This window comes from Giraffa tippelskirchi, chromosome 4, assembly GCF_054371585.1.
Source record: "Giraffa tippelskirchi isolate mGirTip1 chromosome 4, T2T-mGirTip1v1.2.pri, whole genome shotgun sequence".
Taxonomy (NCBI): domain Eukaryota; kingdom Metazoa; phylum Chordata; class Mammalia; order Artiodactyla; family Giraffidae; genus Giraffa; species Giraffa tippelskirchi.
In genome coordinates this window covers 172,658,445-172,675,306 of record NC_137278.1, presented here as the reverse complement: position 1 = coordinate 172,675,306, position 16,862 = coordinate 172,658,445, and the positions used below count along the sequence as shown (strand labels likewise).

Below are 16,862 nucleotides of genomic sequence, written 5' to 3'. Positions count from 1 at the left end.
CTTGCCAATAAAAAGAATAAATCACCCTCATTTCACTTTGGAGGTTTCAGCTCTGCCACTTAAAAAATATGAAATCTTGAACAAGTCGTTAAACACGTGAATGACTGAGTCACTTCATCTGTAGGTGGGGGGTGTCCACACACTTCTTCCCAGGTTGGTGCAGAGTTTCCCTGGACACCCCGTGATTCACATTCTTCCTCTGACATGGCTCCAGGGACTGTGCACGCCTGTCCACCCATGCTGCCATCCTGTCTTTAACCCACGTCACCAGCAAATCCATTTTATTGAAACACCACTAATTGTTCCTTTCCTTTTTGAACACTTTCCAAAAAAAAAAAAAAAAAAATCCTCATTACTTATTAAGTTAGACCCAAACTTCTGAGCCTGGATCACGATCAATGTGCTGAACCCCACCGCCCTTCCATCCAGGTGTGTGGAGGGTCTTTGAATCCTGAACCATGCCACTGGGTCTGCTTCTCCCTGTAAACAGACTGTCCTCGCTCTCAGCCCCCTTCCAGCCTTCAGGCTTCTCCTGTGGGCGCACAGCAGAAGCATTTTTATTTATCTTCCTTTGAATTCCTGTAGCATAAACCCTCAGTATCATATGTATTTTAATCAACCCCCATTAAACTAAAAAAAAGTTCTTTTTGAGAGAAAGAATTGTATTCATTACTACGTCTGGCATACCATTTCACAGAGTAGGTGATCAACACATATTTATCAAATAAATGAATAACAATTACAAAGCACTTGATACGCATTTAAATTTTTTTTTTTTTAATTTTTGGCTGTGCTGGGACTTTGCTGCTGCAAGGGCTTTTCTCTTGTGGTGAGCGGGGGCTACTATCTAGTTGTGGTGCACAGGCTTCTCACTGCAGTGGCTTCTCTTGTTTCAGAGCACAGGCTCTGGGGCACATGAGCTCTGTCCTGCGGCTCCTGGGCTCTAGAGCATAGGATCAGTAGTTGTGGTGCACAGGCTTACCTGCTCCACAGCATGTGGCATCTTCCCAGATCAGGGACCAAACCCGTATCTCCTGCATTGGCAGGTGGACCCTGTACCACTGAGCCACTAGAGAAGCCTTAAAAGGTTTTAAAATTGTAAACAGAGATGATATACAGTCAGTACCTACCAGTATAGTCACATTAGCTGTAGAATATTGAAGTAATTTCTGACCACAGCCCTTTGTTATCCAACTACCTCCTGCTACCAGCACTGGCCTGGTCTGTCCTCCCCTGGGAGCACCTGGACCCTGCAGCTCCCAGCTAAAGGGTCACTGCCTTGTGCAGCAGGAGCAACCCAGGCCTGACCCAGCCACGAGTCCACCAGTGACACCCAATCTGACCGATCCCGATGTGTGTAGTGTCACTGCTAAATATTTTAATAATCACCACTGATTATAAATAAAATGTAAACAGTTTGAAAATGGTGCCTCTCCTCACTGCAGAATCTCTTACAAGAATCTGCAGAGACAGGAACAGAAAAGGAAGATGATACTCTGTAGGTCTCTGAAGGTTTAGGGAACATCCATTAGGACTCAGTCTTCATGTAAAACAGGAGATAGGCAGTCTCCCGCCTAGAAAGAGAAAAAGTGCAAGGGCATCACTGAGACGAAACAGTCACAGTTCATTACTACATTATTACTTCATGATAGAACACCCGTCAGAAAACTTCCCAGATTACTGGATCAGGTCTTCATCTATCCATCAGCTCAGTGCAGACAAAACTGGGGACCCAGGTAAATAACTACTGTTGAGCTATTAGTTAACATCTCAAGCAGGGGTTGACAAACTATGACCCCATGAACTTAAGTAAATGTAACAGGAACAACGCCACATATACTTACTCACGTACCACTGGTGGCTGCTTTTGTGTTGCAGAAGCAGAGCCGAGGAGCCAAGACACAGACTGTGTATCCCAGAAACTGAAACATTCGCTCTCTGGCCTTTGACAGAAAAAGTCTGCCAAACCCTGATCTAAATAACGGGGGATCACTGACAACCAAATGGTGACAAAGTGTGTATCTAAGAGTGTATCTAAGGGAGATGCTTAGCAGAAAAGGAGAAGAGGAAAAGTAGCAGGTTGTGGTGGGGGGGGGCAGGATTTCAAGCAAAAATTTCACCCAGTTTATCAGTTTCCAAGTGAAGACCTACTCGTACGGCTGGGGCCACGTCCCACACCACGCTTAGTGTACAATGTCACCTCTAACCCAGAAGCTCTGCAGAAAAAACTTGCAAAGTCTCTGCTTTATCTCTGCCCAGCTTTCTCCTCTCCAGCCTTCCCTCTGTGTAGTTACTGATTTTCAACAATATATTTACTGTTATTGACTAAAGTCAAGCCTCCATACCTCTGTACCAGACAATGGAGGAGGACAAGAGTGATCCTTGCCTCCAAAGAGTTCATGGTTAACATGAAAGAATGTTATGTAGGTGAACGATGACCGAGCAGCGTGGTCCTGGCTGTGAAGAGGTGATCACATGACGAAAAGCACCTGAGGGGCTCCTGTAAACCTGCCTGGATGGTGCTGGGAAGGCATTATAGGGCAGGCGGACACAAGCAGAAGCATGGAAGAGTGAAGGGGGTTTGCCTCAGGGACAAACTAGGGGAAGGAACAGCACATGCAAAGCCAGGGATGGTGTGACGTTTGGGAGCCTCAGACACTTTAGCACTGCTGGGTCTAAACTGCAAGAGGAGGACTTCCCTGGCAGTGCAGTGGTTAAGACTCCACCTGCCAGTGCAGGGGACACGGGTCCCATCTCTGGTCTGGGAAGGTTCCATGTGCCATGGAGCAGCTAAGCCTGTGCACTACAACCTCTGAGCCCGCAAGCTCTGGAGCCTGTCCTCCGCAACGAAAGAAGCCACCACAGTGAGAAGCTTGCTCACCTGCAACAAAGAGTAGCCCCCACCCACCACAACTAGAGAAAGCAACAAAGACACAGCACTGCCAAAATTTTTTTTTAATTAATTCAAAAATATATACGTAATGTCAAACTTTTATCTATGAAAAAAATTAAAAAAATAAACTAGAAGAGGAGCAGTGCAGTGGATGGGGCTGAAAATTGAGGCTGAGCATATTCTCTGGGCCTCCAAAGGTGAGTGGCAGCCCTTTCCTACAGCAACAGATGCCCTGCGTGAGCTCATGGGACCCACCACCCAGCCCTCCTCACCAGCGGTAGCTGTTATTCCCATAGGTACACTGGACGTCTTCCCAGGACACCTGCAAGGACAGAGACAGACCAGGTTAAGTGGCCAGAGAGTGATGGTGCTGCCAGCTGCCCTCCCTCCCCCAGACAGACCAGTCTGACTACTCCCAGGCCCGATCACCCAGTGACAGGCGCTCGGCACACCGAGTCCCTCAAGTGCATTATCTACACTTGGTTATGCCGGGCCCAGGTCTTCTAACTCTTTCTAGAGCTTCTTGCCTTCATAGGTTAGCCCAGAGCACAAGGTTGCAGGGCCCTGAGCCAAGAATTCCAGAAACTGGGACACTAAGCTAAGCAGACCGTAGCAGAGCTGTGAACCAGACGGGGCTCCATGCAGAAAAGGGCTTCAAACTTCACAAAGGCCCCCCAACACAGAGAACAGGACCTCAGTGTGTCTGGGTCTCAATGGCCTTCCAGTCCTGGCTCAGAACTCATTAGAGATGGAGAACCCAGGGCAAGAGGCAGTTTGGGAGGACGCTTCTCACCCAACAAACATTGGAGTCGTTGAAACAGAACCATTCTCCATCTGCAGAACTCCGGATGTAGGCACAGTAGTGACCGTAGTCAGCATTCCCCAGGTGGGCGATCACAGCAAAGAGCTCATACTGTCCTCCACGCTGAAGGACACAAGGACAAAGGGACCCCCATCACGCCTCCTATTCTGACTCTCTGCTTCTCAGTGCCTCTCTGTCAGGCACTGGTGCACCCAGGGCCCCAGAAGACCATCTCTGACCACAAGATGAAAGTTGAAAGTTAAGTCGCTCAGTCGTGTCTGACTCTTCGCGACCCCATGGACCCCATGGACTGCAGTCTACCAGGATCCATGGGATTTTCCAGGCAAGAGTCCTGGAGTGGGTTGCCATTTCCTTCTCAAGGGGATCTTCCTGACCCAGGAATCGAACCCAGGTTTCCCGCACTGTAGGCAGATGCTTTACCATCTGAGCCAGCTCATACCTAATTACAGCACAGCTGTGAAGCGAGGTTTCATACCAGGTTTACAGATAAATCTGGGAACCAGTCTCTGCCCCCAAAACAAGAAGGAATGAGCAGTTGAGGAAAGCTCCCCAGAGACAATGTGCTTAAACTGACTGAAAGATTTGTGGAGGCCCGGCAGCACACCCCAGGGGATGGTGGTGGCGGATGGGGTTGAGGGATGGGGCAGGGGTGCAGGGAGCCACTGAGGCCAAGTCAGGAGTCAAAACATCCCAGCAGCGGCAGCCTTGGAAGGCTCTGCACAGAGGAGCAGTGTCATCAGATTTGTGTTTGACAACACCAGAGTGAAGGGATATGAAAATGGCCTGAGAGTCCAAGTGAGGCAGAGTCACAGCTGAGAGAGGAAGAAGTGGTGAGAGACTGACCACCCGCAAGGAGCACCACGAAATGACAACAAGCATTTATTAACATGATAATTACTAGCTAACTTTCAGCATTTGGCTAAGTCTTCACATACTTTTTTTTTTCCCCAAAAGTGCACTAAATTTTATTTTCCCACGATTTAAATATAATATTTCCTGGGAGCTCAGCTGGTAAAGAATCCACCTGCAATGCAGGCGACCCCAGTTCCTGGGTCAGGAAGATTTCCTGGAGAAGGGAACGGCTACCCACTCCAGTATTCTTGCTGGGGTTGCAAAGAGTCGGCCACGACTGAGCAACTTTCATTTTCAAATACAATATTCTTCTACATGTTACAACATAAAGCACCCTCAAAGAAAAAATTTACTTTGCATTGTGAATTGAATGTTTCTTATTCCTCCTGACCAACTAAAGAGTCATATCTAGATGCTGAGTCTATCATTTTTTTCTTTAGAAACCTAAGGTTCATATGCTGTAAGAAAAATAATGAGCATAAATATATAATTTATGTGCTATAATATTAACAGCATACTTGAATTGTTATAAGTGATATACAAATGTATATACAATATAAAATTTGAAAAGTGATCATTTCCATTAGCAACACAGTCAAATATTTTATGACATATTTGCTCAAGTGAACTACTTCAAAACAAACTTACAAACATTATTATTCTGGTTCTTTGTTAGATTTGTATTATTTATTACTTTGCTAAAAGTTACAGCTTTTTATGATTTTACAGTGCCTTTAGCAGTCTCGTGATGACAATTTTATTAACTACAGACATACTCACACACCTATGCTGTACATAAAAAATATGCCTAACTATGTCTAGCCACTGAGAGAAAACTGTCTTCACATCTTTCATGAGAAGTGTAAGAATTAGAAGCAGGAAATACTTTGCAGTTCACTTAATAATACATCTTCAGGGACTTCCCTGGTGGCACAGTGGATAAGAATCCACCTGCCGATGCAAGGTACACAGGTTCGATCCCTGGTCTGGGAAGATTCCACATGCTGCAGATCTAAGCCCGTGAGCCACAACTACCGAGCCCAGGTGCTGTAACTACTGAAGCCCACACACCTAGAGCCTGTGCTCCATAACAGAGAAGCCACCACAATGAGAAGCCCACTCACCACAATAAAGAGTAGCCCCTGATCTCCACAACTAGAGAAAGCCAGTACAAAGCAACAAAGACCCAGTACAGTCAAAATAAATAAAATTTTTTAAAAAAAGATGCTATGGGGACTTCCCTGGGGGTCCACTGTTTAAAATTATAATACATCTTCAGAACAAGACATTAAAGGCCCATAAGATAATATCGTATGTCTTCATCTAACATGATGCCTTCTGAAACGGATTTTGCATCTGATGAGAGCTAATGACTAAATAGGATTCTATGCTTAGAGATAAATGTGATTGATATGCACTATTTCATTTAATATCCACAGCAAATCTGTGTACGGGGTGTTGGCATCAATCCTATTTTGCAGATGTGGAATCTGAGCTCAGGGAGTAGAGTAACTCACGTCAGGTTTAGAGCTCATAAAGAGGTGGGACCTCCACCCAAGCCTGCCTGGCTCCGAAGTGCCAGCTTTTGATTCCAGTACTGAGGAAGTGGGGGACAGATTTGTGCAAAGTCAAGGAAAAACAGTAAGTCACTCTGCAACTGATGGATACGGTGGGGAGGAGTAAGTAGGGGGCACTGCACGGATGAAGCCCAGATTCTTGGCTTGGAAATTAGGAAGATGTTGGTGCTATAAAGTTACACATGGAACAGAGGTGTCTGGGGATGAAGACAGCGAGTCTCAGGACTCAGCAGGAGGTGGACACCCTGGTTTGGGGATCGAGAGTGAGACCTGGGTAGGGGACAGGGACTCGGAAGTCCTCAGTTTCAGATGATCGAAACCATGAGAATTAATGAGAAGACATTTGAACAAAGGGAAGAAAAAGGAATGAGACGAAAACTAAATACCAATAAAAATGGGCAGGAAAAGATCCAGAAGCGGAGAAAGAAGCCCCAGGAGAGAGGCCTGGAGGAGACAGATTTGAAGCAGAGTAAAATCAGTAAGAAAGCATCACGGTAAGGGAAAGACCAGCATAGTGACTAGGTTTGGGGTAAGTAAGCCCACTCCCTTGGTCTCAGAAAGGCTAAATAAGAGACTATCCTCTGTGAAAAGGGAATGTAGTAACAGTTTTCATTTTGAGTGAGATCTCCACAAGAGTCAGGAAAATTGTACTTTTCTTCTCAATACAGTCAAATAATGTCCCTTACCTGAGACTCTGAAATGGGATTATGAAGGGGACAGGATGAGGGTGGTACAAACTGTGAAATGAAAATATGTTCTGCCTATTAATAAACAAGAAATGTTATAGACATCAGTGATTTCTGGCCTCCAAATGTGAATGAGGGCTCCCCAAAACTGAGGTCCAGCGGATGCTGCCACCCCCCACAGTGACTGCTGGTGGAGTGGGGGGCGGGGATGCAAGAAGCAAGGTAAACAAGGAAACAGGATTGGCTGAGGTGCTCAGGTAGCTGAGGTGCACATAAAAGGGGTGAACGAATTCAAGCCCAGAGGCTTTTATCTTCCCACACAAAAAATGCCCAACTCCTTAACTTAATACCTGACTTCTGATGTTCAGACTGCCTGCTCCCTCCATTGCAAACTTGTATATAGCCTGACTCCCTGGTGGCTCAGATGGTAAAGCGTCTGCCTGCAATGCAGGAGACCTGGGTTCAATCCCTGGGTCACGAAGATTCCCTGGAGAAGGAAATGGCAACTCACTCCAGTACTCTTGCCTGGAAAATTCCAGGGATGGAGGAGCCTGGTAAGCTACAGTCCATGGGGTTGCAAAGAGTCGGACACGACTGAGCAACTTCATTGGTTCACTGTCCTCCTGCCTCCTTGGAACAGTTTTCTCAGAGCTACTGAGATGCTGTCTCTGGGGCTCTTGAGTCCTAAACATTCCCACCAAATAAAACAACTCTCTACTTTCAGGTTGTGATTATATTTTTCAGTCAACAAAACAAAGCTTGGTCCCTAAAAGGGAGGGCTCAAATCATTCTCTGTTCTCATGGGAGGACATTATGCTGGGTTTTTAACATTACACTGCAGCAAACTCTGGATAGAACTATCAGTGACAGGAAATACAAGGAGAGAGGAATGCGCCAAACAAGACCGGCCAGCCAATTCTGGGTGTACACAAAACCCTTCAAACAAATGCATCTCAAGGAAAAGAAAAGGAGGGAGAACAACAAAGAAACATAACCTACAGAAGAAAGAAAGGCCAAGGGAGGGAGGGAACAAACTGAAGCAAATGCAAGTGTAGATTTTATGTGGATCTAGATTCAAACACAGCAAACAACTACAACAGTCAAGGAGATCCACATACTGACTGGATATTAGAGGATATTACATAATCATGAGATGGAATTGGTCATGTTTGGGAAAAGTGTGCTTCTTCTTTAGAGAGACATGTGCTACATGCTTAGGCGCTCAGTCATGTCCAACTCTTAGAGACCTCATGGACTGTAGCTCCTCTGTCCATGTGGATTCTCCAGGCAAGAATACTGGAGTGGGTGGCCATGCCCTCCTCCAAGGGATCTTCCTGACCCAGGGATTGAACCCAGGTCTCCAGCATTGAAGGTGGACTCTTTACGATCTGAGCCACCAGGGAAGCCCTAGAGAGACATGATGAAATACTTGCAAATGACATGCATGGCATCTGAGATTTGCTTCAAAATAACCCAGCAGAGGTTTGGAGAAGGAAGAGGATGGAGTACAAGTAAAGAAAGACTGGCTGTGAGTCTGCACAACTGTTTAGGTTGTTGGTAGACAGGGAGACATTATATAATTCCTCACACATCTTTTCAAGGTAAAAGAATTTTAAGATACTTCATTAGGTAGGCTGTGCAAGTGGAAATAAGGAAACTAGAAGGAAAGAACAGAATCCTATGCCCCAAACAGGGAAGGAAACCCTGTTATAATAGGAGCCACTCAAACACATGGTCAGGCCTCAATTTTCAAAAAAAAAAACCAAACCCATAGTTCTAGAGCATGGATAGTAAACAGCCCAGTGGAACAAAACAGACAGTCCAAAAATGGCCCCATGTATATATGGGAATAAATGGACGATTTTAAACCTACAGAGAAAAGACATTTATGTCACTTTTCTCAGAATCTCCCAACAACTTACTAGCTCAAGACAACTGGATCCAACTTTACTCTAAATCAATTTGGCCCCAAGTGCTGGCTGCTTTCTTATCCCCAAGGCAAGTGTAATCTGTCGGGAGAAGGAAGCAAGGATGGTGCTGCTTAGCACCCAGGACGTGGGTCACCTGTGGCACATCCTATGTAAAAGGAAGGTTCTGAAGTATGGTTCCTTCCATCAGTGCTGCGAGGTAGCTGAGCACAAATCCAGTCATTAGAAATAAAGTCTTCTGAGTCTTAACAGAAATGCAGCTGCCAACAGCAATGTTGTCGGGAATGTGAAGCTAACAGCCCCATGGCTGTTATTCGAGAAGACTCTAAACTCCTTATTTGAAAGATCAGTGTTTCTTGAATGTGTGAGTATGTTTCCATGAATCACACCTAACGTTGGTGAGTGTTCCTCCCTGTGCATCCTGAGCTTGGCCACAGAGGAGAGGATGATGCCCCAAACCCAAAACACACCTCTGGTGTGTGTGATGCTGGGCAGCTCAGGGGAAGGAGACAAAGGACGTGGGGTCTGATAGGGGTGGGGAGGGAGACAGACAAAAGACATGGGCTTTGATGAGGCCAGGGTGCGTGTGTGTGTGTGTGTTTAAGGAGCACGAGGGCCCTCACCTGCTCCTCAGTACTGCAGGGCTCTCCCTCTGTCTCAAGGAGCTTGGTTAGATCCAGATTCTGGGGGAAATACAATGAGTGGCAAATTTTTTCTGCCCGCAGGTTTTTGATGGAGAATCGCATGAGGTGGATGGTCAGTGTTTGGGGCAGGTGCGTCAGTGTCAAGACCTGGAAAACACACAGTCACCATGGAGATGAGTCCCAGGCACTTGAAACAGGTCAATTCCAAGAAGCACCAGGGCCAACGGGATGTTCTTCCTCCCCAAAAAGAAGGGAGTGGAACAGCACCCCTCCTCTGAATCTGCTGGGTCTCCCACAGAAGGCTTGAGCAGCCCAGGGCTCCACAGGGGTCTGTAGGGGACTGCAGAGTCTGCTCCCTGAGCCCAGGCGAGGATGGGCCTGAGTGTGGCTCTTGTGCCCTCCCCACCCCCACAGTGATGGGGCCCCAGGAGCGCACCCACAGATCTGGGCATCAGAAGCCCCAGGATCCTGGACACAGCCTGGTGGATTCCCTCCCTCAGCGTGCTCCCTCCCCAAGGGCCCCACCCCCCAACTGTCCAGGGAAGCCTCTATCAGCAGCGAGTACCTGCTTCCAGCGGGTCTTCCTGCCACAGCTCCCACAGAAGCACTTGTCTGTGCTGGACAGCTCCTGGGGCTGGAAGAAACAGTGGAGGGCATCCTCCTGCCCCAGAGAGCAGGGAAAGCCAGGGTTACTCCACCTGGGGTCACCCCTCTCCCCACAGACGAGGGTTCTCCCCAGGCCCCCCTAACATCAGCCCGCGTGGTGCACGTGCCAGGATCTCAGAGAGGATCTACTTGTTGAGGAGCAGGAAGGACAAGGGGAGCGGGAGGAGACTTATTTTTCCTGCAAATCAAAGGAGAACTTAGCCAGATCCATGCTTAGGAAATGGAAATTAGATTTTAAAAGCCAAGGGTGCATTAAAGAAGCAAGGGAACACCGGCAACACTGGGCTGCAGGGAATAGCAAACTCCCCAGGAGGAACCTCACCAGCGTTTTAAGGGGCTTCGAGTCCATATCAAAGACAGACAGGGGGAGGGCCAGCATGCTGCTGTTTCTGCCCATCTCCAAGGTACATTCAAGACAGGCCAAGGACTCCTTCACGTGGATGGTGCAGAGGGCTTGCAGCCTTGCCACCTAGAAAGTCGGGAGGAGGGGGCAGGAGGAAGAGGGCCAAAGAGCCCGAGTGAGCAGGTCAGCCACATCCAGAGCTAGAGGCGCCACACAGAGCTCCGGAAACAGCGGCTGCCCCTGCCCCTGCCCCTGCTCACTAAGCTGCCGAGGAGAAGTCACAGTGGCCACACTGCCCACCTGTGGTGAGCGTTTTACATGTTTCCTCTTTCAGTTTCTACATGTCACAAGGACAGTACCCTCCCTTCCTGAGCTCTCTGTTCTAGGACTTACCAAGTCCACATCTGTGATCTGGTCCTTGATCAGGTTCCAGACTGTGAGGTAGAGCTGAGCAGCATCGTGCTGGACAAACACTGGCCAAAGAGAAAAGGAACTCTCAGGGGGAGGGCCCAGGATGCCGGTCATGCCCTCCTGCCCCAGCTGCTGGACTAAGAATTCATACCTGCTAACTCAACACCATTTCCTTTGTGATACTTATCACAATTTGTACTCAGTGTTTGGGGGTTTTATTTTGTTTTGGCCTGTCTCTCCTCTCAATTGTCAGCTCCATGGAGGCAAAGACTCTGTCAGTCTAATTCCCTTACCAACTCAATAACCAGCACATAATCGGTGAGCATTACTTATTAGATCTTCCACCCAGGGATCGAACCCAGGGTCTCCTGCATTGCAGGCATCTGAGTCACCTGGAAAGCCCAGCTGAATAGTTAATCAATCCAAATTCCAAGCTAATAATCCCAAAGCAGGGATTAACAGGCTAGTAGCAAGTTGAACTGAGCTAGTAGACAGCTAGTAGCTGTCTCTAGGGAATTACTTTCAGCAGGCTGCCTGCCCCAGAGCCAATACAGGGCATGAAGAGGGTCAAGTCACTTTGCCAGGCCGAGACGTCCTGCCTTATCTGCCTATTCCAGAACCAGGAGTCCCAATTCATCTGAGAAATACAGGAGCCCTGCCCAACCTATAATTTCCTTCACTCCTGCTACATGCAGGTACTGCACAAGCCAGAGAAAGTTCCTGTCCCCAGGAAACCTACATTCTAGTGGAAGGTGAGTATCCATGTACTCGCATCTATGGACTCACAATTTAGAGAAGACTTCCCCAAGCATTCAAACTGTTAGGAAAACTAGAGAAACATGAGCTACACCTGGGGCAGCAGAGAGAAGGTCTCTGTAAACCCACTCCTCCACAAAAGCAACAAAACCAAGAGTTTACAAAAATCTTAGGAATTCAGGAAAAACTGCAGAGCAGGGATTGCGGCTTCCTCAGTTTGGCTGGTTCCCACACACTCTTCACTGCTCTGCAGAAGCCTTGAAAACCAGAAGCCTTGCAGTTGCCAGAGGCGACAGGCTGGGCTGGACTGGGCACCTAGGAAAGCCCTGGCCAGAAGCATTCCCACGATCTGACCTGTTCACAGCAGCTCCAGGGAAAAGCCCATTTAAAGGAGGTTGCTGTTATTTAACCTGACTCAGAGCTGAAAGCCTGTAGTATTCCCAGGGTGTCTGTGGAAAATGCTCAGCAACAGTAAACAATGAAGTTACCTAAGGTGGCCATGTCAGCTGAGGAAAGAAAAGCCTGGCCAGAAACTCAAAGGAAAGATCTTAAAAGGGAATGAGATGTTCACTGCACACTTTCAAAGTGAAAGTGAAATCGCTCAGTCTTGTGAGACTCTTTGTGACCCTGTGGACTGTAGCCTACCAGGCTCCTCCATCCATGGGATTTTCCAGGCAAGAGTACTGGAGTGGACTGTCATTTCCTTCTCCAGGGGATCTTTCCAATCCAGGGATCAAACCCAGTTCTTCTACATTGCAGACAGACACTTGACCATCTGAGCCACCAGGGAAGCCCTCACACTTTCAAAGGCTCTGACATATTCCTGGTGATCTAGAAGGTCATTTTCACACCCAGGACCTAAAAGGACCCCAGTCTCTTCCATCTGACTGATTTTAAGGTTCTGTGCAAGCATGAAATGAAGGCTCAAAGTGTCATAAACTGCCTGGGCTTTGAAGATGCACCCAGTCAACACACAGGGCCCCTTGGCAAAGACTAGAAGACTTGTTGGTGCAAAGCATTTAAAGAAATTTCTAGCCAATCACTACCTGACACTTAGCCAATCACACAAAAACTCCCATGGCCACATACTACAGGGAATATAAACGTTACAGAATTAGTCTTGGAAAGTCACTAAATGAACAGCCACAGTAAAAACAACAGCAAGAAAAGATCCCACTGTGGGGGTTTCTGATGTTCAGTGTTGTCACATTATCTAAAATGTCGAGTTTCTAACAAAAAATTACAAGACACACAAGGAGGCAGAAAAATATGGTGCACACACAGGAAAAAAAGCAATCACTAGAAACTCACTGAGACACCCTAGATGTTATCGTACTAGACAAAGACTTCAGATTAGTTATTACTATATGTTAAAAGAACTAAAGCACCCCAAAACCCAAAATAACTAAAGAATGAAAACAATGTCTCACCAAATAAAAAGTATCAATAGAGAGAAAAAAGATGTAAAAGACCAAATTGAAATTCTTGACTGGAAGAGTACAAGGAAGAAGTGCTCACCAGAAGTAGTCAAGAGCAGATCTGAGTTGGCAAAGAAATCATCAAACCTGAAAATAGGTCAACTGAGGTTGTACAGTCTGAAGAATGAAAGGAAAAATGAATGAGGAAAAATGAACAGAGCATCCACTGGGTTCACTGATGAATTCAACCATACATTTATAGGAGGAATTCTTCCAATTCCCCAAAATCTCCTCATAAGATAGAAGCAGAAGGAATACTTCCCAAATCATTCTATGAGATCACCTTCACCCTAATACCAAGCCAGACAAAAACATTCCAATAAAAGAAAACTACAGATTGGTATCTCACATGAACACAGATTCAAAAGCCGTAAGAAAATATTAGCAAATAGAATCCAAAAAATGTAAAAAGAATTATACACCACAACCAACACTTTTCCCAGGTATGCAAGACTAGCTCAACTAATGAACCTATTAATGAACCTATGACATCAACAGGCTCTAAAGAATGTACATGAGTACATTAATAGATACAGAAAATCATCTGCCAAAATCCAAAACCCATTCATGATAAGAACTCTCAGCCAACTAAGAACTGACAGAAACTTCCTAAGATTGATAAGGAACATCTTCCAAAAACCTACAGCTAACATCACATTTAATTGTAAGAAACTAGCAGCATTTCTTCCAAGATCAGGAAAATAAACAACAAAGTTCCCTCTCATCACTCCTTTTCAACGTTGTATTGGAAGCCCTAGCTAATTAGATAAGAAAAGGAAATAAAGGGTATACTGACTGGAAAGGAAGATTTAAGAACGTCCTTCTTTGCAGATGACATGATCATTCACATAGAAAATGTAAAATAACCAAAAACTCCTGGAACCAATACGTGATTATGGTTAGATTGCAGGCTACAAGGCAAATATACAGAAGTCAATCACTTTCCATCAGCAATGAACAAGTGAGATTTTAAATTTAAAACAGAATATAATTTATATTAGAGCACATGAAATGAAATACTTATAAATCTCACCAAATATATACAAGATCGATATAAGAAAAGCTACAAACACTGATGAATAAAATCAAAAGACCTACATAATGGAGAGATATTCAATGTTCATGGATACAAAGACTAAAAATTGTCAACATGCCAGTTCTTCCTCCTAACCTGATCTCTAGACTCAATGCAACTTCCATCAAGATGCCAGAAAGTTATTTCATGAATATTAATAAACTTATTCCAAAGTTTACCTGGAGAGGCAGAAGACTCAGAATAGCCAACACAGTACTAAAGGAAAAAATCAAATAAAATCAGACGACTAATATCAAACTACAGAGCCTCAGTTATCAAGACAAAGCGGTATTATAAAAGAATAGAAAAATAGATCAATGGGACAGAATAGAGAGCCCCAAAATACATCAAAACAAACAATGTCAAAAGATTGAAAGATCTTGGGAAAGACTGAAGACAGGAGGAGAAGGGGAAGACAGAGGATGAGATGGTTGGATGGCATCACCGACTCGATGGACATTAATTTAAGCAAGCTCCAGGGGTTGGTGATGGACAGGGAGGGCTGGCATGCTGCAGTTCATGGGGTCACAAAGAGTCAGACAAGACTGAATGACCGAACTGACTGAAACAACTGTCAACTGCTCTTTCACAATGGAAACCAGTGTTTTCACCAAATGTTGCTAAAATACCTGAACATCCACATGAAAAAAACCAATCTGGACACAGACCTTACATCCTAAAAAAGGAAAAAATGAACAAAATAGATAACAGACCTAAATGTAAAATGCGAAACTGTAAATAAAACTCCTAAAGATAACATAAGACTAAATCTACACAACCTTGGGTTTGGTGATTATTTTTTTAGATATGACAGCAAGGTGTAATCAATAAAAGAAAGAACTGATAAGTTGGACTTCATTAAAATTAAAAATTTCTGCTCTGTCAGGAGCATGAGAAAACAAACTACAGATTGACAAAATATTTACAAAAGAGATATCTTAAAAAGATACAAAATATACGAAAAACTCTTCAAACTCAACACTAAGAAAACAAACAACCTAACTGGAAAGGCTGATGCTGAAGCTGAAGCTCCAATAATTTGGCCACCTGATGCAAAGAGCTGACTCACTGGAAAAGACCCTGATGCTGGGAAAGATTGATAGCAGGAGGAGAAGGGGACCACAGAGGATGAGATGGTTGGATGGCATCATCGACTCAATGGACATGAGTTTGAGCAAACTCTAGGAGATGCTGAAGGACAGGGAAACCTGGTATGCTGCACTCCATGGGGTCTCAAAAGAATCAGATATGACTGAGCGACTGAATAACAACAACAAAGGAACCTGAGCAGTCTCCAGCGTGAAGTGGAGAGAGGAGAGAAATATGTGAGGGAGATTAGGAGGTACAAACTTCCAGTTGCAAAATAAGTGAAGCACAGGTATTAAATGTACAGTGTGGGGAACAGAGTTAATAATTACATAATATCTTTTCATGGTAGCCCACGGTAATTAGACCTATGGTGCTCATTTTGAAATGTATAGAAATATTCAATCACTTTGTTGTGTAACAGAAAAAAATGAGAATATTGAGAGACAAATGAAAATAAAAAACAACATACCAAATTATGGGATGCAGTGAAAGCAAAGCTGGAGGAAAAATTCAGACTACAAATACTTACATTAAAAAAACAAGAAAGATCTCAAATCAACAACCTAACTTACAGTGCATGGACACAACCTACACTTTGACGGAGTCCCAGAAGAAGAGAAGGGAAAGGGTAGAAAACGTATCTCAAGAAACAGTGGCTGGGACGTCCCAAATCCGGGGAGACATTCAGACATTGAAGTTCATGAACCCAAACATATTCCTCTCAACTGGCAGTTCTCTAAGACACATCATAATGCTGTCAAAAGTCAAAGACAGGAATTCCTGGTGGTGCAGTGGATAGGACTCGGGTTCAATCGCTGGTCTGGGAGGATCCCACAAGTCACAGCACAACTAAGCCCATGGGCTACAACATTGAGCCTGTGTGATAGAGCCTGGGAGCTGCAACTGCTGAGCCCACGTGCCCTAGAGCCAGTGCTCCGCAACAAGAGAAGCCACCACAGTGAGAAGCCCACACGCTGCAAGGAAAAGTAGCCTCCACCTCCCCCCCAAGCTAGAGAAACGGCCCACGCAAAGCAACGAAGACCCAAGGCAACCAGAAATAATTTTTTTTTAATCAAAGAGATCTTAAAAGCTATATGAAAAAAGAAGCCTATCACCCACAAGGGAACCCGCTTCATAAGGGTATCAGTACATTCTCAGCACAAACCTTACAGACCGCGAGAAGGTAGGAAGGTATATACAAAGGGATGAAAGGAGAGACTGATGATAAACAGAACTTTATCCAGGAACGCTGTCCTTCAGAAATGAAGGACAGACACAGGCTTTCCCAGACAGAGAAACACTAAGAGATCATCACCACCAGGCCTGCCTCACAAGGATGGCTGAGAGAAGTTTGCCAGGATGAGGTGAGAGGACACTCACTGGGATAAGGAAAAAGAGCTCAGTGAGCAAGAAGAGAGGAGTACCTTCAACAAGTGGCCCTGAAACAACTGGATACCACACGCAAAAGAGTGAAGCTGGACCCCTACCGCACACCACTCACAAAATCTAACTCTAAATGAAGCACGGGTCTAGATCCAAGAGCTAGAAGTATGAAACCTAGAAGAAAACAAAGGAGAATGGTGAGCAATTAATGGGTAGAGGATTTCTTTGGGGGGATGATAAAAATTTGCTAAATTTAGA

The 16,862-nt window shown here is 45.3% G+C and overlaps 1 protein-coding gene across 17 annotated transcripts in view; it reads right to left on the bottom strand.

Moving 5' to 3' along the window:
- Positions 1–644: 644 nt before the first annotated feature.
- Positions 645–16,862, bottom strand: part of USP18 (ubiquitin specific peptidase 18) — a 30,200-nt gene continuing 13,982 nt past the window's right edge. For 4 of the 17 annotated variants that reach the window (XM_081591554.1, XM_081591556.1, XM_081591553.1 and 1 more), the window contains 7 exons: positions 10,806–10,885; positions 10,392–10,538; positions 9,969–10,064; positions 9,383–9,550; positions 3,687–3,818; positions 3,166–3,215; positions 645–1,574 (listed from right to left, as the gene is read on the bottom strand). In XM_081591554.1, the coding sequence (XP_081447680.1) occupies positions 1,529–1,574; positions 3,166–3,215; positions 3,687–3,818; positions 9,383–9,550; positions 9,969–10,064; positions 10,392–10,538; positions 10,806–10,885 (719 nt within the window). In that variant the 3' untranslated portion in view covers positions 645–1,528. The remainder of the gene's footprint in view (positions 1,575–3,165; positions 3,216–3,686; positions 3,819–9,382; positions 9,551–9,968; positions 10,065–10,391; positions 10,539–10,805; positions 10,886–16,862) is intronic. The other 13 variants (XM_081591559.1, XM_081591558.1, XM_081591557.1 and 10 more) reach the window with 5 other exon arrangements.